Raw genomic sequence first — 11,279 nt, forward strand, 5'->3', positions numbered from 1 at the left:
AAAAAAAAAGTCTACCTGATAATTGTGTAAGAAAGAGCCGGCCAAATGTGGAGTCTCTGGCACGGCACAACATGTCCGAATTACATGTGACAGAGGTAAACCCTGAATTTCTCCTTCTGATGTAAAACTCTATGTTTGTAGGTTTATGTGTCACTTCTTAAAACACTGCCATTGTTGAACGCCTGTGGCCGCCCATCACCTTCCTCCGGCCACAGGTTTCTTTCTCTGATTAATTCATAGTACGAAACGCGCGTCAGGGGGTCTGGTGGTAACTATTGTGTGCTTATTCCGTTCATTCATGTATTACTTTCTCCTACGGTTGTAATGTTGACTTAACATCTGGTGCTGGCATGCTATTAACCTACTATTGGTAAGCATTCTGTGCACCTATAGTAAGATACAGTATATGAACTGGGTCTACGTTATTGAATCTGGGTATCATTCTTTAGTCATACTGATGTTATTTCTAAGTACCCCAACAAGGGGTAATATTACTGAGAGACATATATAGGCATATATTTAGCATTATAGTGTATGTTAGCGCTGCAGAATATGTTGGCGCTATATAAAGATTATTATTATTATATTGATTAATATTTTAATTACTACTTCAGGTTGATAATGTTTTTATTGGCTCATCCAACACATTTCTCTGTGTGAGCTATATTACTTCTATGATATTTATGTGTTTTGAGATATTTCTAGCCATGGAGTGAATATTTTAAGAAAGCACATTGATATATTTATAAGATACCACCAGGATATTTGCCTCTGCATTTAACCTCTTTTAATTTATTTTATTATTTATTTTTGTATGCATATATCTAATAAAGATGAAATATTATATGGATTTTGTGTTTCTTATTGGTTCTTTCTTGTTTTTGTAAACTCCGAATAACACGTATGATCATTTTTGGGTGTAACGGGTCTGGGAGGTGGAACCTCTGTGCAACTATACAAGGGGGCAGTCCTTGTAAGGAAGCGGGTGGCTCCCAGGGAAGACGGGCAGGTAGTCACGGCAAGTGACAGGGACAGTCTCTGGGTAGAGGAGCAGGTAGTCACGGCAAGTGACAGGGACAGTCTCTGGGTAGAGGGGCAGGTAGTCACGGCAAGTGACAGGGACAGTCTCTGGGTAAACGGACGGGTACTCACGGCAAGTGACAGGGACAGTCTCAGGGTAGAAGGACAGCAGGCAGGTAGCTGGTGAGCGCTCCCAGGTGAGCGGGCGAGAGTCTCTGGACGGGCAGGTGGTCACGGCAAGTGACAGGGACAGTCTCTGGGTAGAGGAGCAGGTAGTCACGGCAAGTGACAGGGACAGTCTCTGGGTAGAGGGGCAGGTAGTCACGGCAAGTGACAGGGACAGTCTCTGGGTAAACGGACGGGTACTCACGGCAAGTGACAGGGACAGTCTCAGGGTAGAAGGACAGCAGGCAGGTAGCTGGTGAGCGCTCCCAGGTGAGCGGGCGAGAGTCTCTGGACGGGCAGGTGGTCACGGCAAGTGACGGCAGAGCCTCCAGGTAGGCTAGCAGGCAGGTAGCAGGTGAGCGCTCCCAGGTGAGCAGGCAAGAGTCTCTGGACAGGCAGGTGGTCACGGCAAGTGACGGCGGAGCCTCCAGGTAGGCTAGCAGGCAGGTAGCAGGTGAGCGCTCCCAGGTGAGCGGGCAGGCTGGTCCATAGACAGACTGACAGGTGTCGGAAAGCAGACCGTCGGACCGCAGGCTTTCAAGCAGGTAAACGGATATCAGGCAGGTATCAATCAGGAATCTGGCAGGTAACTGGCAGGTAACAGGCAGGAATCCGGCAGGTAACTGGCAGGTAACAGGCAGGAATCTGGCAGGTGACTGGCTGGTAACTGGTAACGGGACCTGAGGGCTGAAGCAGAGTGAAGGCTTTGCAACAACATTGCTCGGGCACCTCCATTTTGGAGGAGGTGCCTTAAATATGGGAGGTCCTCCGGCAATTGGCCGGGGACTCCTTAGGACGGCGCGCGCGGTCCCTTTAAGAGAGGGGGAGCGCGCGCGCGCGCCCCCTAAGCACACTGCCGGGGAAGGAGCGCGTGCCGGAAGCAGCGGGGAGAGAAGCGCAGGAGGACGCCGTGCCAGGAGTGGGGAGGTGAGAGGGACGGCGTCTCTGCCTAGTACGGGGCAGAGACGCCGATGCTACAGTACCCCCCCCTTTAGGCCCCCTCTTTTTTTTGGCCAGAAAGAAATTTTTCAAGGAGAAGCGGGGCGTTGATGTTCTCCCTGGGTTCCCAAGTTCTCTCCTCAGGACCAAACCCCCTTCAATCTACCAGAAAAAAGGTCTTTCCTCTTACCCTCTTGGAGGCCAGAATACTCTCTACCTCAAAGACGTCATCAGCGGAAACCGGAGCAGGAGGGGCACCTGGATTATTGGAAAAAGAGTTAAAGACAACGGGTTTGAGGAGAGATACGTGGAAGGAGTTGGGAATCCGTAGGGTGGCCGGGAGTTTTAATTTGTAGGCCACAGGGTTAATTTGCCTGAGGACTTCGAAGGGACCGATGAATCGAGGGCCCAACTTGAAGGAGGGTACTTTGAGCCGCACATGTTTGGACGAGAGCCAAACCTTGTCTCCCGGACGGAATTGAGGCGGATCCAGACGTCTCTTATCAGCATATCTCTTCATCCGCTCAGAGGACAGAAGAAGAGCGGACCTGGTACTCTCCCAAATAGTAGAAAATTCGCTGACAAGAGACTCCGCAGCAGGGTTGTCCACAGAAACGGAGACAGTGAGCGGAATCCGGAGGTGCTGGCCATAGACAATAAATAACGGGGACTTGGAAGAGGATTCGCTCTCGTGGTTATTATAAGAGAACTCGGCCCAAGGAAGGAGGTCCACCCAATCAGAATGGTGGGCATTAACAAAGTGCCGGAGATAGCTGGTAAGGATCTGATTGATCCGCTCCACTGGACCATTGGACTGAGGGTGGTAAGCGGAGGAGAAGTCCAGGGTGACGTCCAGCAGTTTACATGTGGCTCTCCAGAAGCGTGAGGTAAACTGAACTCCTCGATCCGACACGATGTGGAGGGGTAGGCCATGGAGACGGAAGATATGGCGAATAAAGTCCTTAGCCAGCTCAGGTGCAGACGGAAGACCAGGCAGGGGAATGAAGTGGGCCATTTTAGAGAAGCGGTCCGCGACCACCCAAATGACAGTACACCCGGCAGAGACAGGAAGATCGGTAATGAAGTCCATAGCGATGTGTTGCCACGGGGCAACAGGTATGGGAAGCGGCAGGAGATGACCAGCTGGTAAGTGTCTGGGAATTTTGTTGCGGCCACAAGATGAACAGGCAGAGACGAAGTCTACCACATCCTTACGCAGGGTAGACCACCAGTAATGCCGGGAAATGAGTAGGAAGGTCTTCTTTAGGCCGGCATGGCCAGCTAGTTTAGAAGAATGACCCCAGCGAAGAACCCTCTCACGGTCTGGAGGCGCCACGAACGTCTTGCCGGGTGGAAGACGAGTCAAATCCAAGGGGGCCACATTCATCACCTTGGAGGGGTCGATAATGTGCATAGGCTCCTCCTCTTGGTCGGAGGACAGGAAGGATCGGGACAAGGCATCAGCTTTGACATTTTTGTCCGCCGGGCGGAAATGAAGGATGAAATCGAAGCAGGCAAAGAACAAAGACCACCGGGCTTGACGTGGATTAAGTCTCTGGGCATTTTGGAGATATGCCAGGTTCTTGTGATCCGTATAGATGATCACCGGGTATAGGGCCCCTTCAAGCAGGTAACGCCACTCCTCCAGCGCCAATTTAACGGCAAGCAGTTCTCGGTCTCCTATGGAATAATTGCGCTCAGAGGAGAAGATTTTAGAGAAAAAGCCGCAGGTTACCATTCTCCCGGAGGAAGACTTCTGGGTGAGCACCGCTCCGGCTCCAGAGGAGGAGGCATCAACCTCCAGGTAGAACTGTTTGTTGCAGTCCGGACGGTGCAGCACAGGGGCAGAGGAGAAGGCTTGTTTCAGGGAAAGGAAGGCCTCCTCAGCTTCGGATGACCATACCTTGGGATTTGCTCCCTTACGGGTGAGCGCAGATATGGACGCAGTCCGTGACGAGAAGTGAGGAATGAAGAGACGATAGTAATTAGCGAAGCCCAGGAATCGCTGTATCGCCTTCAAGCCCTCCGGACGGGGCCACTTTAGGACAGCAGAGAGCTTCTCAGGATCCATTCGCAAGCCTGTCTGGGAGATAACATAGCCCAGGAAAGGAAGAGAGGTCTGCTCAAAAAGGCACTTCTCGTATTTAGCATAGAGGTGGTTCTGCCTGAGCCTAAGCAGGACCTGACGAACATCCCTCCGGTGTGTGGGAAGATCCGGAGAGAAGACCAAGATGTCGTCCAGGTATACCACCACGCAGGAGTAAAGAAGGTCACGGAAGATGTCGTTGACCAGTTCTTGGAAGACGGCGGGAGCATTACAGAGACCGAAGGGCATCACACGGTACTCATAGTGTCCGTCCCGGGTATTAAATGCTGTTTTCCACTCGTCTCCCTGACGGATACGGACCAGGTTATACGCTCCACGTAGATCCAGCTTGGAGAAGATCCTGGCGCCTTTAAGACGATCAAATAACTCAGAGATGAGCGGAAGGGGGTATTTATTTTTAACCGTGATCTGATTGAGTCCTCTATAGTCAATACAGGGGCATAGCGAGCAGTCTTTCTTTTTGACAAAGAAGAATCCGGCTCCAGCCGGGGAGGTAGATTTCCGGATAAATCCCCTAGCCAGATTCTCTTCAATGTACTCAGACATGGCCCGGGTCTCGGCTGCAGACAACGGGTAGATACGCCCACGGGGAGGAGTGGTGCCAGGTACCAGGTCAATCGGGCAGTCATATGGCCTATGGGGTGGCAACGTCTCTGCTTCCTTCTTACCGAAGACGTCCGCATAGGGCCAGTAAGGAGCCGGGAGACCTGGTAAATTAGCTGGAGTAGGCGGAGGGCGAACTGGGCGGACCGGAACCAGGCAGGTCCTATGGCAGTCTGGACCCCATCGGAGTACTTCACCGGATCGCCAGTTCAATACGGGTTCGTGTGTCTGGAGCCAAGGTAGACCTAGCAACAGGGAGTGAGAAAGTCCGGACAACACATGGAATGAGATTTCCTCAGAGTGCAGCATTCCCACCTGCAGGGTTATGGGTTCAGTGACGAGCAGGATGGTCTCCGAGAGAAGTCTTCCATCCACGGAGGCGACTGATAATGGTTCAGCCAGGGACTTGGTGGGAATACGGTATCTCTCTACCAGAGACTGGGAGATGAGGTTTCCAGCAGCTCCAGAATCCAGGTGGGCAAGTTCAAAGTGACGGTTTTCTCCCCAAGCAATAGAGACCGGTAAAGTCAGAGATGGAGAGGACTTACTTTTGTCTAGGACGACCTCTCCGAGCGGTCCTAGACACTGGCGTTTCCCGGCTTCTCCGGGCAGGAACGGATGAAGTGCTCCATACTGCCACAATAGAAACAGCTTCCCTCGGCTCGGCGAGATTCTTGGCGAGATTTGACCATCTTGGTCTGGTCGATCTGCATAGGTTCAGGCGAGGGCGCCCGCGGAGTGACTGATTGAGAGGCAGGTCTCAGGGAAGTAGGAGCAGAGCAAGAAAAGTCTTTCTCCCAGGTAGTCTCTTTGGCACGTTCTTGGAACCGGATGCCAATCCGGGTAGCTAGTGACACCAGGTCATCCAGAGTGGTAGGAATGTCCCGACCAGCTAACTCGTCCTTAATCCGACCGGAAAGACCCTCCCAGAAGATGGACACCAGAGCCTCATTTTCCCAGGCAAGCTCAGAAGCGAGGGTGCGGAACCGTATGGCATATTGGCCCACGGTGAGACTCCCTTGGCGGAGACGTAGCAGTGAGGAGGCAGAAGAGGTTTTCCGTCCAGGTTCATCGAAGACTTTCCGGAAAGCAGCGAGGAAAGACGGCAGGTCGGACACCAGGGGATCCCCTCTCTCCCACAGGGGATTTAGCCATGCCAGTGCCTCCCCAGTAAGATGGGACATGATGAAGTCCACCTTGGCCCGGTCGGAGATTAACTGGTATGCCAATAGCTCAAAGTGCAGGGTGCACTGGTTTATGAAACCCCGAGCTAAAGTAGGTTCGCCGGCAAAGCGTGGAGGTGCCAGAAGCCGAGGTCCATAGTCGGGTACCATGAAGGGACTGGATTGCGGTACCGCAGGAATGGGCACGGCTGGACCAGAGGTAGACATAGACAAGTCACACAATGCGCCTAGACGAGAGTTAACGGACCGTAGATAGGACAGTACCACCTCCTGCTGAGTTTTCTGACGTAAGACTTCCTGGTGCAGATCGGAGATCTGGGGGCCACCGGGTTCCATGGCCCGAGCAAACTGTAACGGGTCTGGGAGGTGGAACTTCTGTGCAACTATACAAGGGGGCAGTCCTTGTAAGGAAGCGGGTGGCTCCCAGGGAAGACGGGCAGGTAGTCACGGCAAGTGACAGGGACAGTCTCTGGGTAGAGGAGCAGGTAGTCACGGCAAGTGACAGGGACAGTCTCTGGGTAGAGGGGCAGGTAGTCACGGCAAGTGACAGGGACAGTCTCTGGGTAAACGGACGGGTACTCACGGCAAGTGACAGGGACAGTCTCAGGGTAGAAGGACAGCAGGCAGGTGGCTGGTGAGCGCTCCCAGGTGAGCGGGCGAGAGTCTCTGGTCGGGCAGGTGGTCACGGCAAGTGACGGCAGAGCCTCCAGGTAGGCTAGCAGGCAGGTAGCAGGTGAGCGCTCCCAGGTGAGCAGGCAAGAGTCTCTGGACAAGCAGGTGGTCACGGCAAGTGACGGCGGAGCCTCCAGGTAGGCTAGCAGGCAGGTAGCAGGTGAGCGCTCCCAGGTGAGCGGGCAGGCTGGTCCATAGACAGACTGACAGGTGTCGGAAAGCAGACCGTCGGACCGCAGGCTTGCAAGCAGGTAAACGGATATCAGGCAGGTATCAATCAGGAATCTGGCAGGTAACTGGCAGGTAACAGGCAGGAATCCGGCAGGTGACTGGCAGGTAACAAGCAGGAATCTGGCAGGTGACTGGCTGGTAACTGGTAACGGGACCTGAGGGCTGAAGCAGAGTGAAGGCTTTGCAACAACATTGCTCGGGCACCTCCATTTTGGAGGAGGTGCCTTAAATATGGGAGGTCCTCCGGCAATTGGCCGGGGACTCCTTAGGACGGCGCGCGCGGTCCCTTTAAGAGAGGGGGAGCGCGGGCGCCCTAAGCACACTGCCGGGGAAGGAGCGCGTGCCGGAAGCAGCGGGGAGAGAAGCGCAGGAGGACGTCGCGCCAGGAGCGGGGAGGTGAGAGGGACGGCGTCTCTGCCTAGTACGGGGCAGAGACGCCGATGCTACATTGGGGAATTCAGCACAGTGACGGCCGGGGCGCCGGCGCACAGGGGAGCAGTGTCTGCCATTGACACCGCTCATTCCTCTCTCCTGCGCACCGGCTGTCACTCCTTCCCCGCACTCAATTGTATTCGTATCTGTAAGACACGAATACAATTGATGTCGGCGGCGCTCTGGACAGGAGCAGAGGAGGTATAATCAGCCGCCGAGAACTCCGTCCTACGCAGAGTATGTCAGATATCGCGATGCAGTGACGTCATCGCGCCGTCCAGCGCCCACTGCTGCACCACATGGAAGAAGAGACGGTGCTGCGTTGGACAGGGAAACAGGATTATTTGAATATAAGCTTTTTTTTATTTTTATTCTAATATTTTCCTAATGAATGGAGGCTTTTATACCTAGGGCATGTGGGGACCATCCAAGAGGGGCTGGCTATGGGGACATAATAGGACCTGTGGGGACATCACAAGAGGGGCTGGCTATGGGGACATAATAGGACCTGTGGGAACATCACAAGAGGGGCTGGCTATGGGGACATAATAGGACCTGTGGGGACATCACAAGAGGGGCTGGCTATGGGGACATAATAAGACCTGTGGGAACATCACAAGAGGGGCTAGCTATGGGGATATTCCAAGAGGGGATGGCTATGGGGACAGAAGAGGGGCTGTGGGAACATCACAAGAATGGCTGGCTATGGGGACATAAGGGGCTGGCTATGGGGACATAAGGAGCTGGCTATGGGAACATGAAAGGGTCTGCGGGGACATTACGAGAGGGTTTGGCTATGTGGACATAAGGGGCTGGCTTTGGGGACATTACAAGACGGGCTGGCAATGTGGACATAAGAGGGGTTGTGGGGAAATCACAAGAGGGGATGGCTATGGGGATAAAAGAGGGGCTGTGGGGACATTACAAGAGGGGATGGCTATGGGAACATTACAAGAGGGACTTACTATGGGGATATAAGGGGCAGGCTATGAGGGCATAAGGGGGTGGCTATGGGGACATAAGGGGCTGGACCGAAACCACTAACAGTACATGAATACGTCACCAGAACCACTATCCATACAGGAACTTTGCACCAGAACCAACATCAGTTTTGTTGGAAACTGTATCCGCCAAATGCTGGACACCTTAATTGAAACCAAACAGTTCCATTATCGTTATGTAATATTAGTATCCACGACCGTCCTTGGGTTTAACATTTAAAATATAGGATTTCAGGGATGAATGTCGCTAGTTTCCCTGGTATCATGTAAATGGTCTGGAACAGGGGCGGAACTACCGCCCGTGCAGCCGGTTCATTGAACGGGGGCCCCGAGGGAGAGGGGGCCCCTCCAGCCTCAGCAGGGCCGCCATCAGGGCATGACTGCCCTGACTCCAGTATGGGGCCCGGCCGGTAGGGGCCCCCTCGGAGCCCCGTTGGGGGCCCCCCTCTTATGCATCTCTCGCCTCATGGGGCCCCTGGCCCCATGCTAAGCGCCGGGTCCGGGACATCTCAGCGCTGCGCTGCGCTGCCGTGGCAGCGCCTTCATGATTCCCCTGACTTCCGGTCATGTGACGGTGCCGTCACATGGCCGGAAGTCAGGAGAACCTGGTGTCAGCGATTTGGACGAGCGCCAGGATTCTGCAGGGATCGCATGGGGGTAAGTATAACAAGTTTTATTTTTTTAAAAATACAATTAACTAGGAGTGGGGGGAATGGGAGATGCACATGTGTGTGGGGGGGGGGGGAATTGGGAGATGCACATGTGTGTGGGGGGGGGGGAATTGGGAGATGCACATGTGTGGGGGGGGGAATTGGGAGATGCACATGTGTGGGGGGGGGGAATTGGGAGATGCACATGTGTGTGGGGGGGAATTGGGAGATGCACATGTGTGTGGGGGGGGGAATGGGAGATGCACATGTGTGTGGGGGGGAAATGGGAGATGCACATGTGTGTGGGGGGGGAATGGGAGATGCACATGTGTGTGGGGGGGGAATGGGAGATGCACATGTGTGTGGGGGGGGGAATGGGAGATGCACATGTGTGTGGGGGGGAATGGGAGATGCACATGTGTGTGGGGGGGGAATGGGAGATGCACGTGTGTGGGGGGGGAATGGGAGATGCACATGTGTGTGTGGGGGGGGAATGGGAGATGCACATGTGTGTGGGGGGGGAATGGGAGATGCACATGTGTGTGTGGGGGGGAATGGGAGATGCACGTGTGTGGGGGGGGGAATGGGAGATGCACATGTGTGGGGGGGGGAATGGGAGATGCACATGTGTGTGTGGGGGGGAATGGGAGATGCACGTGTGTGGGGGGGGGAATGGGAGATGCACGTGTGTGGGGGGGGGAATGGGAGATGCACATGTGTGGGGGGGGAATGGGAGATGCACATGTGTGGGGGAGGGGGATGAGAGAGGTGCACATGTGGGGGAGGGGGATGAGAGAGGTGCACATGTGGGGGTGAGAGAGGTTCTCATGGGGGGGTGGTGAGAGCTGCACATGTGGGGGGATGAGAGATGCACATAGGGGGATGAGAGAGGGGCACATGTGGGGGAGGGGGATGAGAGATGTGCACATGGGGGGTGGTGAGAGATGTGCACATGGGGGGTGGTGAGAGATGTGCACATGGGGGGGTTTGAGAGCTGCACATGGGGGAATTGGGAGTAGGGGGATAACGAGCTGCACATAATGAATGTGGGGTGGGGGAGAGTAAATGATAAATGATGATGGGTGGGGAGAGCACGGACATGATATAATGAATTGGGGCAGGGGGTGCATGTAAATAATGAATGCGGGGAGCAGGAAGTATAGAGAAGGGGGCGTTGCGGATGCAGGAGTGTAACTGGTAACAAATTGGCGGAAAGAGTAGAGGTTCTAATTAAATTATATATTAAGTGCCTATTTACAGTTAATGGGGGCACCGTGGTGGATTACAATTTATATTTGGAATGGTAGGTGGCATAATAACTAACCATATATTGATGGTGGATGCACGTCTGTATTCAGCTGCGTAATGTAGAAGTTGGGGAATGTGCTCTAGATAACTGTGTTATTTTATGCAGAGACGAGTCCTGGCTGGAAGACGTGATGGCGGTCTGTGCTGGATGAAGGAGAAAAGCGTAGCTGAAGGACTTCACCTAGAGACGTCACCGGTGAGTCAGTGTATTACATGTACACTTACACTATATACTATGTACCGGGCTCCTGTGTATAATGTCACTGGTGATCACTGTATTACCTGTACACTATATACAGAGCTCCTGTGTATAATGTCACTGGTGATCACTGTATTACCTGTACACTATATACAGAGCTCCTGTGTATAATGTCACTGGTGATCACTGTATTACCTGTACACTGACACTATATACAGAGCTCCTGTGTATAATGTCACTGGTGATCACTAGATTACCTGGACACTTACATTATACATACCATGTATAGAGCTCCCGTGTATAATGACACTTATGGTAATATTAGTAATGTGGTGGTAATATTAGTAATGTGGTGGTAATATGTGGTCTGGTCATGGTGTGGCAGTTTTTCTCCCTTCTGTGTGGTATTATTCGGTCACTATGTTGTGGTAATATGTGGTCTGGTCATGGTGTGGCGGTATTCCCTGTATGTGGTATTATTGGTCATTTTAAAAAAAAATGTATATGACACATTCCCTTAAAGAAAACTAAATAAACATATATCTAAAAAGAGTATTGCATATTTTAAGAAAATTTTAATAGGTTAGAGTAGGGCCCGGCCAGAAGAGTCTACCTTATCGTGGTGGCGGCTTTAAAAATCTTTTGGCCAAAACAAAAGCTGATGGCTATGTATGTGGCGCCGTCACATGGCCGAACGTCAGGAGAACGTGGTGGCAGCGACGTGGACGAGCGCCAGGATTCTGCAGGGATTGCATGGGGGTAAGTATA

The 11,279-nt window shown here is 53.0% G+C and overlaps 1 protein-coding gene across 1 annotated transcript in view; it reads left to right on the plus strand.

Moving 5' to 3' along the window:
• LOC141161466 (olfactory receptor 10AG1-like) overlaps positions 1-7,522 on the plus strand; it is a 51,506-nt gene extending 43,984 nt beyond the window's left edge. The window contains exons 5-6 of the mRNA XM_073646278.1: positions 2,326-2,415; positions 7,507-7,522. Coding sequence (XP_073502379.1) covers positions 2,326-2,415; positions 7,507-7,522 — 106 coding nt within the window. The remainder of the gene's footprint in view (positions 1-2,325; positions 2,416-7,506) is intronic.
• The last annotated feature ends 3,757 nt before the right edge of the window (positions 7,523-11,279 follow it).

Source organism: Phyllobates terribilis, unplaced genomic scaffold (genome assembly GCF_046119375.1).
Source record: "Phyllobates terribilis strain yellow unplaced genomic scaffold, ASM4611937v1 Scaffold_9__5_contigs__length_417890890, whole genome shotgun sequence".
In the NCBI taxonomy this organism is placed as follows: domain Eukaryota; kingdom Metazoa; phylum Chordata; class Amphibia; order Anura; family Dendrobatidae; genus Phyllobates; species Phyllobates terribilis.